The sequence below is a fragment of the Chiloscyllium plagiosum genome, unplaced genomic scaffold (assembly GCF_037043375.1).
Source record: "Chiloscyllium plagiosum isolate Xiang-an unplaced genomic scaffold, Cpla_swu_hap1 HiC_scaffold_5, whole genome shotgun sequence".
Classification (NCBI taxonomy): Eukaryota; Metazoa; Chordata; class Chondrichthyes; order Orectolobiformes; family Hemiscylliidae; genus Chiloscyllium; species Chiloscyllium plagiosum.
The window spans coordinates 65,450,769-65,473,122 of NW_028270143.1; the positions used below are offsets into that span (position 1 = coordinate 65,450,769).

General features: G+C 41.3%; 1 protein-coding gene across 4 annotated transcripts in view; it reads left to right on the top strand.

Moving 5' to 3' along the window:
- The window catches only part of tpk1 (thiamin pyrophosphokinase 1), a 384,885-nt gene that overhangs the window by 120,879 nt on the left and 241,652 nt on the right, over positions 1 to 22,354 (top strand). For all 4 annotated transcript variants that reach the window (XM_087987232.1, XM_087987234.1, XM_087987235.1 and 1 more), the window contains one exon: positions 1,493 to 1,567. In XM_087987232.1, coding sequence (XP_087843358.1) covers positions 1,493 to 1,567 — 75 coding nt within the window. The remainder of the gene's footprint in view (positions 1 to 1,492; positions 1,568 to 22,354) is intronic.

The following is a 22,354-nucleotide window of genomic DNA, read 5'->3' on the forward strand; positions in this document are numbered from 1 at the left end:
TTTGCTTTAGTATCATCGTAACATAATCCCTTCATTTGTTGATAGTCAATGTAATGTTCTATTGAGTTTAAATGTAGTGTAAAACTCTCAGAACAACAGAAAAGTTACAGCACAGGAGACCATACAGCTCAACATGCCTGTGCCAGCTGCATAAATTAGTCATTATTCAAATCCAACTTTCCAGCAGTTGGTCTGTGGCCTTGTAGATTATAGTGCTTCAGGTACAAATCCAGAATCCTTTTCAATATGTTGAGGGTTTCTGCATTCAACGACCAAAATTGGCAATGAATTCCACACCGTACCACCTTCTGGGCCCCGTCCACTCTAATCTTTTTACTGATCACTTTTAATTACTAGGATACATAAATTTATCTTTCAGCGAGTGGAAGCAAATCTTCCTTCTCCACTCTATTCAAGCCCCTCGTTTCTTTGTACACCTCAATTAAGTCACTTCTCAGCCTCCCCATTCTAAGGAATGCAACCTAGCCTATCCAATCTTCCCTCATAGCTGCAATTTTCAAGCCCTTGTAATGCATTTGTAGATCACTTCTCTACTCTCTTTAGTGCAACTATGTCCTTTTTGTAATGTTGATGTTCCTCCTCTTCCTCACCTTTCTAAAACCAAGTATATAGGAACTAATACTATCTGCTTGGATTTGAACTTTGCTACTGAATTTAAGTTTGGATGGGGAGGTTATTGATATTAACAAAGCCTAATTAATTTGGAAGAGGATTGCAATATCATTTAAAAATGCAGGAGAAAGAAGCGAAAGAACTGTTATGGACTAGGCCAGACCACTCAAAACATTCTTAAGCAGACAACCCAGACCATAACTTTGCAATTTGTTTTGGTAAGTGCACAGTGAAACTTACCCTGAGTGAGGTAGCTAGGTTGAGTAACAGGTTTTAAAACAGTCAAAAATTTATTCACAAGGTTACACAATGAAACACAAAGAACAGAAGAACCCCTACAGAACTCAGTCTATCAAAACTAGATTTAGTTATGCTGTTCCGAATATACACAACAGTCCCAATAAGCAAGCCCTCTTGAAACACAGATAAAAAATGGAACAGATGCTTACAGGTTGAAGTTAGAAGAGCAGAAGGATAGAGAGAGAGTTTCCACACAGCTCCTGAACTAAACTGCACAGCTAGAGAGCTGACCGCTCCCCTTTCATTATACAGGTCACTCTAAAACATGATCACTTTGGAAGTCTCATCTGTTTACATATAAACAAGAAGGCCTCCCAATACCCATTATTCTCTGTACCAAACCAGTCTAATCGGCACCTAGAGCGGTTTATTACCCCTCTGAAAAAAAGGACATAGTGTCCTTGAGAAAAGGAACAGCTTTTAGAAAAAAAAACAGCTTTGTGACAGATCAAAAACTACGAATTTGGAATAAAATAAAACTCATAGGATAGTTAACAAATTCACTTGCCGAAGTACGTCCGCACAGTTTCCTGGTTAACCTTGTTCTTTTTCATTTCAGGGAAACTGAAATATTGTCTGTTAATTCTCAATCAACCTATGGATGGTGATCAATTTCAGCGCCTGTGGAGTAAAGGTACACTACAGAGAAATGTTGTTTTAACTTGCTAATGAACCAGTGTCATAGTCCTTAGTGAGTAACTGCAGTGTTAATACTCAACAATACCTTGTGTAAAGGTCAATGATCAGACACTTTGTGCCTCATCCAGTTTAGACTATAGAGTAATATAGCCAGAGGTTGTTATTTTAGGAAATAATTAAAAATATAAAAATAACTATATTCCACCACATTTCAGTCTAAAGAGTCTTACCAGACTTGAAATGTTCACCCTCCTTCTCTTCGAACAGATGCTGTCAGACCTGTTGAGTTTCTCCATCATTCTCTGCATTAGTTATTTTATTTTCTAGCTTAGGGAAGAATTGGAAATCAGTGTCTCCTCTAGATGATCATTGTTTCTGTTCACTTATTCATCAGCTATTTAATAAATTTGTTTGGCAGTTATTAGTGTAAGTTATGAATCAGTTAGACATTTCATGTTTCCTTCAAAAGAGGAGGAAAGTAGTGTAATTTCATATAATATAACTTGAATCTGAAGTAGTCAAGGGCAATTGTCTAACTGGTGGACTTGTCACAAGTTATCTAGATGATGGTGTGAGGGAGGGGCATTTAGGTCACTGGCGATGAGGGATGACCTGAACGCAAAAAGATAGCTGGAGCATCACGGAAGCATTGTAAGTTATAGCTAAAAAGAGGCAATTTGACCCTTCTTCATGATTGTGCTGGCTTTCCGAAGGGGTACTTTATCTGGAGACACACACAACCTGCATGCCACAAACTTGTGCATTCTTCCTTTTCAATAATAATTCTGTTCATTCTTAAATATCTTGATTGGAATGGCTTCATCACACATTTTGTCAGTGTTCTAGATTCTAACCACATGTCATGTCAAATGTTTTACCTTGTACCTACATTGCTACTTTTACCAATTATTTTAAATCTGTGCCCTTCTTTTCTCCAAGGAAAACAACCCCAAATTCTCAAGTCTGCCCAGTTCACTGATGTTTCTTATCCCTGGAACCATTTTTGCGAATTTTGTTTGCATCCTGTCCAACGTCTTCAGATCTTTCCTCAAATGTGGTGTCCAGTGTTAGATACAATATTCCATTAGAGGCCAAACAGCTTTCTATACAAATTTAATGTAAGCTTTTGTAATCCGTTTCACTACTATTAAAACCTAGGATCCTGTCCTGACACTTCCAGTGATTTATGCACGTAGACACCCATGTTCCTCTGTTCTAAAATGAATGAATGATGTTTTATTGTCACCTACACTCTACAATGAACATGGCAAAATGCAGTGAAAAGCTTCAACTGTTGCCGCAATTCACCACCATTTATATACTTCAAGAATAAAAACACAAAGCGTAAAGAAAGTCTGTCTTTGCTTTATCGCCTCCACAATGCGTCACGAGCCCTGAGCCAGCCAACCAATGACGCCTACACCACCACCTGCACTGGAATCACCCACATCAGAGCCGCCACTCTTCAAGTGCCATGTCTTTGTCGCTGGGCCCACGTTGCCAATGGGCCACTGATGCCGGGTGCTGTGCTGGACCCACACTTGCCTCGCAACTAGAAGCACCCGGCTCTGCTGCTGCCTTGCCATCAACCAGGAGACCCCAGCTTCCGGCTTTCCACAAGCAGGAGCTGCTGCAGTCTCCTTGCCATTGCCTGGAAAACCCGGTCTACCACAACCGGAAGTCCTTGAGTCTGCTGAAGTCACTGCCTGCACTCCATTTCAAATTGAACTCTTTATTTTGTTTTATCTCTCTGCATTTTTCCTACAAAAATTCACAATTCACACTTTTCTACCTTAAATTTCATCTTTGCTTATCTGCCCATTCCACCATTATGCCTGCGTCTATTTGAACTTCTGCAATACCTTTCCAGGGTTGAGGGATTTCCCCTATTTGAAGGATTTCTGACTCTTCAGTAATGGATTTCTGCCCTTTAAATGTATTGTCTGATCTCTGCCTGCTGTTTGATGTTGCTTCTTCCCATATGGCCAATTTTGAGAGGAGAGACCTTCAGACAGCTCGAGAGATCTTTGTCATTAACAAGGCTAAGAGCAGGCAATGCTACAGCTCCTGATGTGACTGTACCACTCAGTGGAGCCAGGGAGCAATGCAGTGTGGGGAGAACAATGAGGCTGCCTTTGGGTATGGGGTCAGGGAGCAGTGGACCGAAGGTTTAAGTGTGCATGGGGATTAAGAGAAGGGGAATAAGCCACAGAGTTGGGATTCCAAGGAGACTGGGAAACAATGAATTCGACCTTTGAAAGGGATATACAACCGTGGAACAAGGGTTCAAAAGCAATGATGGCTGTGGAGAGATAGAGAGTCGCAAAAGTGGGTTTTAGAAAACCCAGGGGAAGAGGTTGAGTGCCATGGTGTTGGGTTCTTGAGGCTGGGGGTGGACATAGCAGTGGAGTTATGTTGTGATGTCATGGGTGGTACCAGAGAAGAGCAAAGCTGGCACTCTTATTGCTGGGGGGAGGGGAAAGAGCAGTGGGAATTGGAAGACAGAAGTAACCAAGGCCTGATGGAGATAGTTTATTTCCAAAAATCATGGAAATAAAAAAGTCTTGGAAATACTGGCTGCAGAGGGTCATAGAATCCCTACAGTGTGGAAACAGGCCCTTTGGCCAACCCGTCCACACTGAATCTCTGAAGAGCAAGCGACCTGGACCCATTCCCCTATCCTATTCCTTTACATTTACCCTTAACTAATGCACCTAATCTACACATCCCTGAACACTAAGGGCAATTTAACACAGCCAACTCACCTAACATGCACATCTTTGGATTATGGGAGGAAACCGGAGCATCCGGAAGAAACCCATGCAGACCCGTGGTGAACATGTAGACTCCACACAGACTGGCGCCTGAGGCTGGAATCGAACATGGAACCCTGGCACTGTGAGGCAGCAGTGTTAACCACTGAGCCCAATGCCACAGGATGTAACTGAATATGTGTCAATTCTGGAAATTACTGAAGTTATTGAGGTAGATTCTGCATGTTTTGTTATTTATTGATTTGTCAAGGCAAAGGGGGAATGAGGTGTTTAAATTTGTGCACTGGAAGAAAAAGTATAAAGATTGATGACTTTTTTTCCAGTGGAACACTAAATTACCAAATTGTGTTAAAAATGCTCACAAGATAAACTGCATTTCTGTATATTCAGTGAGATGTCATACTAGAATTATAACGCGTCTGGTGGTGAGGGAGCGGCGGTGAAGGAGGCCCAGGACCTCCATGTCCTCAGCAGAGTGGGAGGGCGAGTTGAAATGTTGGGCCACAGGGCGGTGTGGTTGATTGGTGCGGGTGTCCCGGAGATGTTCCCTAAAGCGCTCTGCTAGGAGGCGTCGAATCTCCCCAATATAGAGGAGACCGCATCGGGAGCAACGGAGCAATAAATGATATTAGTGGATGTGCAGGTAAAACTTTGATGGATGTGAAAGGCTCGTTTAGGCCTTGGATGGAGGTGAGGGAGTAGGTGTGGGCGCAGGTTTTTCAGTTCCTGCGGTGGCAGGGGGAGGTGCTAGGATGGGAGTGTCCTCGGCAGAGTGCCCTCCCACTCTGCCGAGGACATGGAGGTCCTGGGCCTCCTTCACCGCTGCTCCCTCACCACCAGACGCGTGGAGGAAGAACGCCTCATCTTCCGCCTCGGAACACTTCAACCCCAGGGCATCAATGTGGACTTCAACAGTTTCCTCATTTCCCCTTCCCCCACCTCACCCTAGTTCCAAACCTCCAGCTCAGCACTGTCCCCATGACTTGTCCTACCTGCCTATCTCCTTTTCCACCTATCCACTCCACCCTCTCCTCCCTGACCTATCACCTTCATCCCCTCCCCCACTCACCAATTGTACTCCATGCTACTTTCTGCCTACCCCCACCCTCCTCTCGCTTGTCTCTCCATGCTTCAGGCTCTCTGCCTTTATTCCTGATGAAGGACTTTTGCCCAAAACGTTGATTTTGCTGTTCCTCAGATGCTGCCTGAAATGTTACAATACTTATCCATTGCAAAAACAGAAAAACTCAAGTTCTAAAAAAACCAATAAAACATCATATCGTGAATAAAACATACCATTTTTAATATTAAAAAATATTAGTCTTTCATCCAAATTCTTTACGAAAATAAGAACTAATGAGAACAACTTTGACCAGATGCTCATTAGTGTTCTAAAATTAATTTGACAACTTGCTCCACTGCTAATTCAGACTGGTACATTTTTTGTTTGAGTTCTCCTGTGAATTAAGTCCAAAAGAGAGTCAGAGTCATAAATAGAATCATAGAGATATACAGCATGGAAACAGACGCTTCGGTCCACCTCATCCATGCCGACCAGATATCCTAAATTAACCTAGTTCCATTTGCCAGCACTTGGCCTATGTTCCTCTAAAACTTCCTATTCATATACCCATCCAGATGCCTTTTGATAAAACAACATAATGCTTTAATACAGTACATGACTAGCTACCCTGGACAATGCAGCACAACCCAAATCTCAGTTGATTATATTGAATTAGTGCTGGTCTTAATTCACAATGGTCTCTCCATGAACGAGTTTGTGGGACCTGAGAACAGTTTAGTGTTACTTTAAGGCTGTTGGTAAAGCCAAGCTATTGAGAATGTGAGTTGGCAACAATGGGGGATGGGCATGGGAAGAAGGGCAGGTACATTTGTAGGTATTAGATTAGATTAGATTCTCTACAGTGTGGAAACAGGCCCTCTGGCCCAACCAGTCCACACCGTCCCTCCAAAGAGAAACCCACCTAAACCCATATTTATCCCTGACTAACGCACCTGACACTGTGGGCAATTTAGAATGGCCAGTTCACCTGACCTGCACATCTTTGGATTTTGGGAGGAAACCGGAACACCCGGAGGAAACCCACGCAGACACGGGGAGAATGTGCAAACTCCACACAGGCAGGCAGGAATCGAACCCAGGACTTTGGTGCTGTGAGGCAGCAATGCATAGCTGATTACAATCTGTGTGTGACCTGGAGGGGAAAGGGGACTTCAGTGCGTTTTCTGAGATTAGGAATAAGGTGAGCTTGGCTAAAACCTACATGAATACACAAAGTCATAACATTCTTTACAAAGTACTTTAAAAATGCATTTCAGCATTGAGCGATTAGGTCAGTATGATGTTGAAAGAAAGATGTACAGGAAGAGAAATATTTCAAATATGTATGTGTTTAAAAAGTGAATTGTTATATGGTGAAGCAGGGCACCTAAGACAAGAGTGAGGTAGTAAATGATAAACAGGTGTATGGTCAGTATTTTGAACCTAGGAATATTGGAATTCATTGATAAAGTTCCAAGATCTCTATTGTTTGTGTTCAACCATCATGGTTGTGGCATGGTACAATGATAATGTGGTTGTTCATTACAGACATTGAACTGTTGCAATTAAAGTTTTAAGATTGATCAAGGCTTGTGAGCGTCAGTGGAGGGATCAGTTTATTTTCTATTCCTAATTGCTTTTAAAATGATCACTGGTAAATCACCTTCTTGAACCATTGTAATCTTTCTGGTGTAGGTAAACCCAGGATGCTGTTAGGGTGTGAAGTCCAGGATTTTGACCCTAAGCAACAGAGAGGTGATATATTTTCAAATCAGGTTGTGATGGTATTTCCATGTTTCCACTGCCTTTGTCCATCTAGATGGAAGGTTTGGTAAATGTTGTTCAAGGAGATTGAATGAGTTGTTGGAGTGCAACTTCCAAATGGTACACATGGCACAAAAACAGGCCAACATGTGCTGGTGGTGGAGGAAGTTAATGTTTAAGGTGGTGGCTGGAGTATCAGTGTAGCAGACTGTTTTGCCATTTATGATATTGACGTTCTGGAGTGTTTCTGGTGAACAGAAATCTCAGCATCTAATCTGGTCCTGTAGTCACAATATTTTTATCCCTGGTCCATTCCAGTCTCTGGTCAATGGTGACCCTCAGGATATTGATGGTGACAATAATGGTAATGCTCTTAAATGCCAAAGAGAAGTGGTCAAAATTACTCTCTTTGACAAAAGAGAACCAATGGACCTGTTCTGGATTTCCAGATGGACTTTATCAAAGTGCCTGAGAGGAGGTTGCTAAATAAAATCAGAGCCTATGGAGTTAGGGGCAAAGTACTAGCATGGATAGAGGATTGGCTGACTGACAGAAGGCAGAGAGTGGGGATAAAGGGGTCGTTTTCAGGGTGGCAGCTGGTGATTAATGGAATTCTGCAGAGGATTCCATGTTAGGACCATAGCTATTCATTTTTACATTTTGCTCATATATCTAAGTTCTTATGGCCATTGTATGGTGCTTGTGCGACACCATTTTTACCCGTCCCTTCTCAGCCAAAGTTTGAATGCTGTCATTGCAGGCTGCATGCTGGCGATAACTTTGCTAGTTTCAAATGGCACCGAACAACTTCTAGTCATCAGCAAAATCCCCATTTCTGATCTCCCACTTGAAGGAAGGTCATTGCTGAAGCAGCTATAGATCATTAGGCCTGTATACCTACATCTGTGCTTCCAAAACTAATTTCCAATTTGACCTTATTTAAAATCAAGAAAATTAATGTGACCTTAGATGTCAGCAAAACTGCCCCAAAGTAAGCTTCCAGTATATCATAATTAAAAATTGTCCATTATGAATCAATGTATAATACATCACAAAATATCAAAATCAGTTTTAAAAAATATTTTATAAGTGTTAATCCTTTAGGGACCCATGTAGATTTTAACAAGGGATCTATATGCCCTGCTGATAGAAGATTTTGTGAAATCTCTCTTCCCTTCATACTCCACTCCTGTTAAAATAAAGGCCAGCATTCCATTTCCCTCCCTTAATCCGTTGAACTTGTATGTGAGCATTTTGTGCTATATTCACAAGGACATGTAGGTATCACAAAATCCCCAAATCCACCAGCATTGTAGCTTTCTGCAGTCATTCTCCATTTTAAATAATACCCAGTTCCCTTAATTTTTCTGAGAGGTTCAGAATCTCTCAATTTTCCCCATTATATTCAACCTATCAGGTTTTTGCCCACTCACTTAATCTGTGTATATTCCTCTGTGGACTCTGTCATCCTAACTAGCAGCCTTCCCACCCATTTTTGTGTTAGCTGCAAACAAGGTGATAATATTCACTTCCATCATCCAAGTCATGAACATATATTGTAAATAATTGTGGCCCAAGCAGTGATCCATGTGGCACTCCACTATTTTAAATGTTTCCACTCTGAAAAATGCCCTTCCTCTCCCAACACTGTCTTCTGTTTGTGACTCAATCCTCTGTCCAAGCTAATATACTTTTAACACGGTGGGCTCTTATCATCTTAAGTATCCTTATGTGCGGCATCTTATCAAAACCTTTTGTAAATCTACATATGTTATATCTACTCGTTTCCCTTTTATTTATCCTGCTTGTTATCTTCTCAAAGAATTCTAAAATTAAGTGAGAGTTGACCTCCTGTTCTTGAAGCCATGCTAAATCTGCCTTATTATATTGCTTATTTTTATTACATCCTTTGTAATAGACTCTAGCATTTTACCAATGACACATGTTAAGCTGGCTATAGTTGTCAGGGGGGCATTTAGACTACCCCTGCCAATGCCATTGTACCTTGTTATATCTAACCTCTGCACATATGGATTCTACAGATTATTTAGTCTAATAATTGTCATCAAATCGGTGCATTCTCCATGGTAATGTCTCAATCAGAGTTCACTTGCAAACCAGTCAGCATGTTCTTCTCAGTCTAAGAAAGTTGTTCCCTTTTCTAGTGGTATTCCTGTGAATTAGGAATGCAAAAGCAATGTTAGTGCTCATTTTGAGAAGGCTAGAGTACAAGAGCAAGGATGTACTGCTGAGTCTACATAAGACTCTGGTCAGACTGTATATGGAATAACGTGAGCAGTTTTGGCGCCCCATATCTAAGAAAGGATATGCTGGCCTTTGAATGGGTCCAAAGGACGTTTACAAGAATGTAGGGCTTGTTATATGAGGTGCAGTTGAGGACTCTGGTTATGTACTTGATGGAGTTTAGAAGAATGAGGGCAAAACATACAGAATATGGAGTGGCCTGGATAGAGTGGACATAGGAAAGACTAGGACTGGAGGTCACAACCTCAGGGAGTGAAAGGATGACCCTTTAGAACTGAGCCGAGGAGAAATTTCTTCAGCCAGAGGGTGGTGAATCTGTGGAACTCATTGCTTTAGAGGGCTGTGGAGGTGAAGTCATTCAGTGTATTTGAGAGAGATGGATAGATTCTTGATTAGTACGTGGTTCAAGGGTTACAGGAAGAAGCAGGAGGATGGAATTGAGAAATAAATCAGCCATAATCAAAAGGCAAAGATGATCTGATGGACCAAATGGCCTCATTCTGCTTCTCTCATATGGTCTTTTGGAATTATCCTAATGAGTGTAAGAAAAAAGACTTTGACAAAATTTGTCTTTTCTCAGCAATATTTCAACTTTCCTGTCCTCCATCTAAACAAATACTTCTTTCCGTCTATTAAGACAAAAGACATATGCACTACTCTGAATGTGGTCTTGCCAAAGACCTGTACAACTTCTTGTAAATGTGGTCTTGTAATTCAAGTCCTTTATCAGACAGGATCTAATACCGTTTACCATGCTAAGTGATTGTTGGGGCTGTATGTTATGAAATTCTCTTTTAAGACAAGGTAATATATACATGAACACCCAAATCCCTCTGAACATCAGTGTTCAATAGTTTCTCAATATTTAAAAGTGTTCTGTTTTTATGACTTGTTTTCTCCCCACCAAAGTGAATAAGCCACATTTGCCCACATTATGCCACCTTCTTGACTTACTCGCTTAAGTTGTCTATATCTCTTTCGAGTAAATTTGTGTACTTCTCACAGATTATTTTCCCACTTAGTATTTGTTTCACTAGCTAACTTGCAGACATTGCATTCAATCCCTCCTTATTTATTAATATAAATCGTAAATGTGTCAGACTAGAAAGTGAACAATATGAGCTCATACCAAAAAAGATAATTACAAGCTGTTCAGTTTAACACTGGCAAATTGGTTATGAAAATTTCAGAATTTTTAAGAAGACTAGAAATGATTAAGTACTTTGAAGAGAAAATTGTTAGAAGCAGTGGACAATGGTTGCAGAATGGATGATCGTGCTTGACAAATGGAATGGTGTTCATCCTCCTTTTATTCGCCTGAGTTCAGAAATCATAAAACATTTATTGTGGTTTTGATAATCCATATGTCCTCATCTGCCTACTCATTTCACCTACTGTTTGAGTGTTGCGCAAAACTAACATAACCAGCTTACATGGCGATTTTAAGGAATTTTCCTCATTTTCTAATGCTCTTTGAGAAAATAAGACAATGGCAAATTGTTTTGTTAATTGGATTGCATGTCTGGAGTCATTTCATTCAAATACGTCACCAGCATTATTTGTATTTTACATTCAGACACCCGACAGCACGAACATTTTTATGTTGAACAATTTATTGGCTAATTTAAAAATGTTTCTCCAATAATTAAGTCATTTAATTTAGTGAAGTATGTGCTGTAGCTTAATGTCAATAATCCCCATTAAGAGAAAGTGTAGAAAAAAAGTGTAGAAAAATGGCAAATTGTATTAATCTAAAATATTGTGAAGTGACTACAGATATCTTGACATTTTATGATACCCTTTGTGATACATTAAGCCATATATAGACAGATCATACAGCCATCTTGTTAAATGTGAAAGTGTTGGGCCGTGTGAGATCAGGATTGTATAATTGCATGAAGTAAATTGCACAACAATTATCTGTCAGTGAGCAATGAACTCACTACAGCTGTATCCCCTTTCAGCCTGTCAGTTAAGTAGTGACAGTAATTACGAAGCAACAATAGAAGGGTTCTATGCAATTGGAAGTCATTCACAGTGAGCTCTTTTGTCATTGGGAGAGAAAGGAAAGCCGAGCTATTTTTCAAGGGGGTCAAAGCACTTAGATGAAGATTCTGATTATATCCTTTCTTTAAAAAGGGTGCATGTATAACTTAAGAAACTAGAAAAAAATGTAATGCCAAAATGTAAATATATTTGTAGGCATGTTAGTAGAATACAAGGAAGAATGTGACAAGAATTTGTCATTTAATCTATTGACTTAATTCCTTACACAGAACTTGTACAATGTTGAGCTCAATCCATTTTATTTAATTTCTATTGGAAGGTAAAATTGTCACAAATTTGTCAGAAATATAGATTTATCTGTGGTACTAAGATAGCAAGCAAAGTTCAGAATTTCAGTTTAATATGTTTGCACTTTTCAGCTTTGGCCAGGTAACATTTCTAAGTGCCCAGCAATATGGTTTTCTAAGTATTTAATTATGTCTGTAAGGCTAACCTGAGTAAATTTAAACTCCATTCTTCACCAGCTGTTTCTCATGCCTTCACCGGAGTTAATCAACATATTAGCTACTTTGTAGGAATTCAATTCCAGAGATAAACTAATCAGTAGGAAAACAAATTGTTCTGCACTATAGTCGTGTTGAAAGTTTCTTTGATACTTAAACTTTCTAGTTCTGCTATCACAGGTAAAGTAACTTGCATCTATATCTGCATTGTCTTATTTTTTATTGTTTTTTTCTGCTTTCCCGATGTCATTTTTTCTTTAACAATTTTACTTTCTTGGTTTCTGTCATGAAGATATTGATTACTTGCTAGGGGCAGTTCCATAGGTGGTGTTTATCTTCTGATACATAAGTCCAAATGGTTATTTATTAACCTCGTCTAGGTATTTGTGTGTGGGTTAAGTCCAAATTAGTTTTTCTTTCAGCCTCTTGGCACACAAAGAGGATTTTTTCATAGAATCCCTACAGTGTGGAATCAGAGTTAAAAATCACACAACATCGGATTATAGTTCAATAGGTTTAATTGGAAGCACTAGCTTTTGGAACGCTGCTCCTTCATCCACCTGATGAAGGATCGGTGCTCCGACAGCTAGTGCTTCCAATTAAACCTGTTGGACTATAACCTGGTGTTGTGTGATTTTTAACTTTGAACACCCCAGTCCAACACCGGCATCTTCAAATCATGACTACGTGTGGAAACAGGTAATTCAGCCCAACAAGTCCACACTGACTCTCCAAAGAGCATCCCACCCATGCTCATTTTGTTACCCTATCCCTGTAACCCTGTATTTCCCATGGGTAATCCATCTAACCTACACATCCCTGAACGCTATGGTCAATTTAGCATAGCCAATCCACCCTATGTGCACATCTTTGTTCTGTGGGAGGAAACTGAAGCATCAGAGGAAACTCTCAAACATGGAGAGAATGTGCAAGCTCCACACAGGCAGTCACCTGAGGTTTTAATTGAACCTAGGTGCCTGGAGCTAAGAGGGAGTAGTGCTAAGCACGGAACCACTGTGGTGCCCTAACATGATTTGCTACCATGTGTTTGAAAGATTGCAGAATTTCAGTTGATTTATACCAGTTTGCAATTGAATGTTTGTGCAGTATACCAGCACTCATGTATCTGTTCTCAACTATGGGTTCAAAGTCCATTCTTTAGACGTTGCTCCTGTGTTTACATCTCCGAGGTATGCATTTCAATAAATATAATCTTAAATTATTATATTTTGAGAATATGGGTTTGAGAATATGGTGGAGATTACTGCAGTTTTTATATGTTTAGGAATGAGAGATGATGTTTGCAGTTATTAAGCTTTCAGGATCCTGTAACATATTTCATTTCAGTTTAGAACCTATTTAAAATACCCAGCATCTGCAAAAGAGAAAGAAATGTCAAATTTGAAGCAGTTATTCTCTTGAAAATGCTATGATTAGTGAAAGTTTTTTAAAAAAATGCTTTCAGAACGCTAGCATTTAAAAGAACCTGTGCAAATTGTGGGACTCAGAAGAAAATCTAAGTGTTGGAGTCCCAGGCAGGTTGCTTCGCCCAGTGTTCAGTGTTGCTTATAATTTGGGAATTAAACCACAATCACAACAGGAGGCCACACCCAGGTGAGAAAAGTGGTAATGGATGTTCGAGGAAATATTGCAGGTCGATTGCATTGCTGACACCACATGGTATGAACTGGCTGGGAGCTCATCTTTTGAGGTATAGCCCCCTCCACCTGAACCCTTCTATTGTGTAATAATGAGCAAAATGTTACGTGGAATAATGTAACAAAATGTTTGTGAGTTACAGCTGGTGAGAAAAGATCTGAGAGATAATGCTCATGGTTTGTGGAGGGAAAGTGAGCAAAGGAAGAGGCATGTATTAGAATGAATTCAAAGAACTGCAGATGCTTGAAATCTGAAACACAGACAGAAAGTACCGGAGAAGATCAGCAGATCGTGCAATATCTACAGAGAGTGAAGCAGAGTTAACATTTCAAGTCCTGTGACCCTGCATCAGGACTGACATCTTTTAGAACTATCCCAGCCTGCAAAATGAAATGAATTTCAAGAAAAGCAGGACAAGTAGTGTGGATGTATGAATGATGCAGCCATGTGTTCAGGGCATGCACAGCACAGCAGCATTAAGAAGGGAGTAAAGAACGTATGAGGAGAATTATGTGCAAAGCTGTAGATTGGAGGCAGAGGTAAAACTTATACTTTTGGTTTTCTTTTACGGAGCTTGTCTGAGATGAAGATGAATTGCCTATCAAGACTCCTGAACATGCTTGAGTATTCACTTAGTTCAGGGCTGATCTGCATCTTAACACCATCCACTGCTATGGTTCCATAAACCTTAATAGTCTTGCCTTGACAACAATTATCAGTCTCAGTTTTGAAATCTTCAGTTGATCAGGTGTCAGCAATCTTTTCATGGCAGAGTATTCCAGCTTTCTGCTGCCTTCACTATGCAGTGCTTTATGACTTCACCCAGGAATGGCCATCGTTTCAACTCAAGGTAATTCCCTCTTGTTCCAGATACGCAACTGGAAAATATAATTACACACTATCTGGATTATCAACTCCTTTAATTATTTTAACACCTCAAAGTGGTCATCCTTTAACCTTGTGTACTCCAGAGAGTACAAACCAAATAATTTGTCCTCATTTGATTTGGTTTATTGTAGTCATATGTACCTAAAGTACAGTGAGAAGCTTTGTTTTGCAAGCAGTACAGGCAGGTCGTAGCAAACAAAGACATGCATATTATAGGGTTCTTCGAGTGAGGCACACAAAGTTACGGCTGCACAGGAAGTGCACAAAGCAAGATCAACATTGTTTAAAGTTAGAGAGGTCCATTCAGCAGTCTAACAACAGCAGGGAAGAAGCTGTTCTGGGTGTGTGCGTGTGCTCAAGCTTCTGTCTGAGAGAATGACCTGGGTGGGAGGAGTCTCTGATGAAGATGATGATGGCAGCCTTTCCGTGGTAATGAGAAATGGAGTCCATGGATGGGAGGTTGGGCTTACATGATGGTCTGGGTTGTGCACACAACCTTCTGTATTTTCTTATGGTCCTGGGCAGAGCAGTTGCCATACCAAGCTGTTAGAATGCTTTCTGTGGTGCATCTGTAAAGTTGGTGAGGGTTCTTGTGGGCATGCTGAATTTCCTTAGCCTCCTGAGGAAGAAGAGGCATTTGATGTACTGTCTTGACTGTCACTTCTACACCAACCCCCACACACTAGGCCTTGTCATCACATGGGCTACTACCATACAACGCATTGTCAGCTCCTCGTGATCCCCATTCGCAGCCATTCATTCCCCCAGACTGGCTGACTGACTGTTATCCACTCCTTTGTCTGTCCAACAGGTTTTTCTCTCTTTTTGGACTCTTATCTCCACCTATTGTTTACTCCTCCCCTTCCTCTACCCCATCTTCTGCATAAATGCCAACCTTTTCCTAGCTGCCATCAGTTCTGAGGGAGGGTCACTGGACGCAAAATGTTAACTCTGATTTCTATCCACAGACCTGCTGAGTTTTTCCAGTAATTTCTGCTTTTGTGCCCCTAATTTACCCCTTTAGGCACAGTCCCATTGTGGTGAATTTTCACTGCACCTACTCCAAAAGCAGAAAACCTTCCTCAGGTGCAGTCTAAAGAGTTTTGCACATAATTCCCAATATAGTCCAGTCATAGCTTTTATCACCTTGCTTCTCAGGCCCTTTAAGATAAAGACCAACATTCTGTAAGCCTTTTTAAAATGATTTATTCATCTAACTTTTAGTGAGTTCTGCATATTAATGACTAAATCTACCTCATTAACCACTGTTCAGACATTCTCATCATTTCAATGATACTCTATTTTTCATAGGTCCAAAGTGGGCGACTCTTCAATTCTTATAGTGCCACAGGTTAACCTATTGATTTAATCTCTGAATGGCCCATGTACTTTCTGGTCATTTTCAAAAAAAAATTATACTGTAAATGCATTTTAAAAATATGACCATCATGGGCAAGGCTAAGATTTGTTGTTTATTAAAGGCAATGTCTTGAACGAATGCAGCCTTGTGGTAGATGTATGACAACATTGTTAAGAAGAGAGTTCCAGATATTTGACCAAACAACAATGAAGAAACAGCAAGTTCCAAGTCAGAGATACTATATGGCTTAAAGGAGTACTTGCAGTGCTTGGACCCATATGCTTGGTGCTTCGTCACTTTAGGTGGACGAGGTCTTTGGTTTCAAAGGTGCTTTTGAAGAATTTGATGTGCTGTATCTTGTAGGTGGTACATACCATTTCCATAGTGTCAAGGTTAATGCTCAAGGTGATAGTTGGGATGTCGATCAAGTGGGCTACTTTGTCCTCACTTGTGTTGAGTTTCTTGAGCACTGTTGGAGCTGCACTCATCCAGGTAAGTAGAGAGTATTCCACCACACTATTGACTTGTGGCTTGTTAATAGTGGACAGACTTTGGGAAATCAGGTGAATGACTTAATGTAGAATTCCCAGCTTTTGATCTGCTCTTGTAGACACACTCTAAGATTTGTTGAGTTCAGTTTCTGGTTCTTTGTGACCCAGGGTATTATAGTGGTGGATTCAGTAATGGTAATGTCAAAGAATATTGAGGGAGAGGTTTAGAATTTTTCTTGTTGGTGTTAGTCATTGTTGGATGGCACTTGTGTGGTATGAATGTCACTTGGAACTTATTAGTCCAAGCAATAATGTTGTCCAGGTCTTGCTGCATGCACGCACGGACGACTTAGTTATTTAAGGACTCGCAAATGCTCCTGAAATCATCAGTAAATGTTGTCACTTATAGATACTTTCTGAACAACCCATTCAGAAAGATATTATTAACACACCTCTGGAGCAGATGAGACTTGAATGCAGGTCTCCTGGCTCAACAGTAGACACTCTCACTGTTCCACAAGAGCTCAGTGCCATCACTTATAAGCTTATGATGGAGGGCAGATCACTGATGAAACAGCTGATATGGTTGGATCTAAGACAATTGAATTACTGTTGTATGGGCTATTGTCGCACAGTGATAGTGTCCTTACCTCTGAACCAAGAAGCCTAGGTTCGAGTCCCAGTTGCTTGGGGGGAGCATAATAATGTCTCTGAACAGGTTGATTTAAAGTATTTTAATCTTGTGTTGCTGATAAACTTGCGTATATCGGACTTTCTATTCCTTTATCTGTGCAATATGTAAATAAGGTGAAAAGCTGTCATCCCAGTACAGAAACTTGGAGATTTCATACATCATACTTTACCAATTTGAGTACATATCCTTATTGCCTCCTAACTATGAGCCAATTGCTTACCATAAGCTGTCTCCAATTCTATCTGTGCTCATTTTTGTTATTTTTGCCAGATCAAATACCTTGGAAGTTCATATAAAGATGGAGGACAGGAAAAATTTCTGGCTGTTAATAGTTGCTCCTTTTTTTTGAGATATTTTAAGTGTTGGAGATGGTTTCCTCGAATTCCAGGAGCAGCAATTACTGTTTTATATGCTGTTGCATTGTTTTGGAACTTTGGAGGAAATAAAAGTCAACATAACAGCACTTCTAAAAGGGAGAGGACAGACAAAGTCAGCACATAGTGAGGTCAGTGCAAGAGACATGAGAGAGAGAAAGAAATCTACACTGCTAACTGACAGAGCAGTGAACCTGCATAGCTACTGCCTTTGCTGTTTAAATTCATGTATTTTTGGACATTGTTAATTTTCCCAGACGTACTCCAAACAGTGAAATTCACAACGGATCTTGGAGGAACCTCTCTGCAATAAATGCTGTTGGTTGCGAATCTTATCCGATCGAATGGATCGGTTGGAGAGACAGTTAGAGGCAATGAAAAATTTACAAGAGAAGGGGATTTGATGGATGGCAGTTACAGGAAAGGGGAAAAGTCACGGATACAGTCACATAGATAAGTTAACTCCAGGAAAGGTAGGAGAGGTACGCAGGTAGTGCAGGAGCTTTCTGTGGCTATCCCCATTTTAAACCAAGTATGCTGTTTTGCAAAATATAGGGTGTGATGGATTCTCAGGGGAATGTAGCACGAAAAGCCAAGTTTCTAGTATCGAGACAGACTCTAATGCAATGACGGGTATGTCGCGGCCAGCAGCGAAAAATCAGAATGGTGTGTTGCTTCCCTGGTGCCAGGATCAAGGATGTCTCTGAGAGAGTATAGCGGGGGGAGAGTGACCACCAGGAGGTCATTGTCCACATTGGAACCAACGACATGGATTAGATTAGATTAGATTCCCTACAGTGTGGAAACAGTCCCTTTGGCCCAAAACATCCACACTGACCCTCCGAAGAGTAACCCACCCAGACCCATTTCCCTCTGACTAATGTACCAAACACTATGGGCAATTTAGCATGGTCAGTTCACGTGATCTGCACATCTTTGGACTGTGGGAGGAAACCGGAGCACCGGGAGGAAACCCATGCAGACACAGGAAGAATGTGCAAACTCCACATAGACAGTTGCCCAAAGCTGGAATCAAACCTGGTACCCTGGTACTGTGAGGCAGCAGTGCTAACCACTGAGCCACCGGGCAGGAAGGGAAAAGATTGAGATTCTGAAGGGAGATTACAGAGAGTTAGGCAGCAATTTAAAAAGGAGATCTTCGAGAGTAGTGATATCTGGATTACTCCCGGTGCTACAGGCTAGTGAGGGCAGGAATAGGAGGATAGAGCAGATGAATGAATGGCTGAGGAGCTGGTGTATGGGAGAAGGATGCACATTTTTGGATCATTGGAAGCTCTTTTGGGGTAGAAATGACCTGTACAAGAAGGACGGATTCCATCTAAATTGGAAGGGGACTAATATACTGGTAGGGAAATTTGCTAGAGCTGGATGTGAGGTTTTAAACTAGTAGATGCTGGGGTGGGGCGGGAGGGATAAGGCAGATAAAGTGACTGTCGTGTCTGTGGGGGAGCACTTTGGGGTCAGCAACCATTCTATTAGTTTTAAAATAGTGATGGAAAAAGATAGACTCGATCTAAAAGTTGAAGTTCTAAATTGGAGGAATGCCAATTTTGACAGTGTTAGGCAAGAACTTTCAAAAGCTGATTGGAGTCAGATGTTCGCAGGTAAAGGGACGGCTAGAAAATGGGAAGCCTTCAGAAATAAGATAACGAGAATCCAGAGAAAGTATATTCCTGTTAGGGTGAAAAGAAAGGCTGGTATCAGGAATGCTGGATGACTAAACAAATTGAGGGTTTGGTTAAGAAAAAGAAGGGAGCATATGTCAGGTATAGACAGGATAGATCGAGTGAATCCTCAGAAGAGTATAAAGGCAATAGGAGTATACTTAAGAGAGAAATCAGGAGGGCAAAGCGGGGACATGAGATAGCTTTGGCAAATTGAATTAAGGAGAATCCAAAGGGTTTTTATAAATACATTAAGGACAAAAGGGTAACTAAGGAGAGAATAGGGCCCTTCAAAGATCAGCAATGTAGCCTTTGTGTGGAGCCGCAGCACTTGGGGGTTATACTAAATGAGTATTTTGCATCAGTATTTACTGTGGAAACAGGCATGGAAGCTATAGAATGTAGGGAAATAGATGGTGACATCTTGAAAAATGTCCACATTACAGAGGAGGAAGTGCTGGATGAGTTGAAACGCGTAAAGGTGGATAAATCCCCAGGACCTGATCAGGTGTACCCTAGAACCCTTTGGGAAGCTAGGGAAGTGATTGCTGGGCCTCTTGCTGAGATATTTGTATCATTGATAGTTACAGGTGAGGTGCCGGAAGACTGGAGGTTGTCCAACATGGTGCCACTGTTTAAGAAGGGTGATAAGGACAAGCCAGGGAACTATCGATGAGGGCAGAGCAGTAGATGTGATCTATATGGACTTCAGTAAGGTATTTGACAAAGCTCCCTATGGGAGACTGGTTAGCAAGGTTAGATCTCATGGAAGAGAAAGTGAGGACTGCAGATGCTGGAGATCAGAGCTGAAAATGTGTTGCTGGAAAAGCGCAGCAGGTCAGGCAGCATCCAAGGAACAGGAGAATCGACGTTTCGGGCATAAGCCCTTATTTAGGAATGAGGAAAGTGTGTCACTTTCCTCATTCCTAAAAAAGGGCTTATGTCCGAAACGTCGATTCTCCTGTTCCTTGGATGCTAGATCTCATGGAATACAGGGAAAGCTAGCCATTTGAATGCAGAACTGGCTCAAAGGTAGAAAACAGAAGGTGGTGGTGGAGGGTTGTTTTTCAGAGTGGAGGCCTGTGACCAGTGGAGTGCCACAAGGATTGGTGCTGGGTCCACTACTTTTTAACATTATATAAATGATTTGGATGTGAGCATAAGAGGTACAGTTAGTAAGTTTGCAGATGACACCAAAATTGGAGGTGTAGTAGACAGCGAAGAGGATTACTTCAGATTACAACGGGATCTGGACCAGATGGGCCAATGGGCTGAGAAGTGGCAGATGGACTTTAATTTAGATAAATATAGGTGCTGCATTTTGGGAAATCAAATCTTAGCAGGACTTAGACAATTAATAGAACATAGAACATAGAAGAATACAGCGCAGTACAGGCCCTTTGGCCCTCGATGTTGCGCCGATCCAAGCCCACCTAACCTATACTAACCCACTATCCTCCATATACCTATCCAATGCCCGCTTAAATGCCCATAAAGAGGGAGAGTCCACCACTGCTACTGGCAGGGCATTCCATGAACTTACGACTCGCTGAGTGAAGAACCTACCCCTAACTTCAGTCCTATATCTACCCCCCCTTAATTTAAAGCTATGCCCCCTTGTAATACCCGACTCCATACGCGGGAAAAGGTTCACACTGTCAACCCGATCTAACCCCCTAATCATCTTGTACACCTCAATCAAGTCACCCCTAAACCTTCTTTTCTCTAATGAAAACAGCCCCAAGTGTCTCAGTCTTTCCTCATACGATCTTCCTTCCATACCAGGCAACATCCTGGTAAACCTCCTCTGCACCCGTTCCAGTGCCTCCACATCCTTCCTATAGTATGGCGACCAAAACTGCACACAATATTCCAGATGCGGCCGCACCAGAGTCTTATACAACTGCATCATGACCTCAGGACTCCGGAACTCAATTCCTCTACCAATAAAAGCCAGTACGCCATATGCCTTCCTCACCGCACTATTTACCTGGGTGGCAACTTTCAGAGATCTGTGTACATGGACACCAAGATCCCTCTACTCATCCACACTACCAAGTATCCGACCATTAGCCCAGTACCCCATCTTTTTGTTATTCTTCCCAAAGTGAATCACCTCACACTTAGCTACATTGAATTCCATTTGCCACCTTTCTGCCCAGCTCTGCAGCTTCTCTATATCCTGCTGTAACCTGCCACATCCTTCCTCACTGTCAACAACTCCTCCGACTTTCGTATCATCCGCAAACTTGCTCACCCAACCTTCTAACCCCTCTTCCAGGTCATTTATAAAAATGACAAACAGCAATGGTCCCAAAACAGATCCTTGCGGAACACCGCTAGTGACGGCACTCCATGAAGAAACTTTGCCATCAACTATTACCCTCTGTCTTCTTCCATCCAGCCAATTCCTAATCCAAACCTCCAACTCACCCTCAATGCCATATCTCCGTATTTTCTGCAGTAGCCTACCATGGGGAACCTTATCAAACGCCTTACTAAAATCCATATATACCACATCTACCGCTTTCCCCTCATCAACCTCCTTCGTCACCTTTTCAAAGAATTCACTAAGGTTTGTGAGGCACGACCTGCCCTTCACAAAACCATGCTGACTATCCTTGATCACATTATTCCTATCCAGATGTGCATAAATCCTATCCCTTACAATTCTCTCTAAGACTTTGCCCACAACAGAAGTGAGACTCACCGGCCTATAGTTACTAGGGTTATCCCTACTCCCCTTTTTGAACAAGGGAACCACATTTGCTATCCTCCAGTCTTCTGGCACTACTCCTGTAGACAAAGAGGACATAAAAATCAAGGCCAATGGCTCTGCAATCTCCTCCCTTGCTTCCCAGAGAATCCTAGGATAAATGCCATCAGGCCCAGGGGACTTATCTATTTTCACCTTTTCCAGGATTTCCAACACCTCTTCTCTACATACCTCAAAGCCATCCATTCTACTTATTTGTGACTCAGTATTCACATCGACAACAATGCCCTGTTCCTGAGTAAATACTGAAGAAAAGTATTCATTCAGTGTCTCCCCAATCTCTTCCGCCTCCACACGCAACTTCCCACTACTATCCTTGAGTGGACCTATTCCTACCCTAGTCATTCTTTTATTCCTAACATACCTATAGAAAGCCTTAGGGTTTTCCCTAATCCTACCGACTAAGGACCTTTCATGTCCCCTCCTTGCTGCTCTTAGCTCTCTCTTCAGGTCCTTCCTGGTTACCCTATAACTCTCAA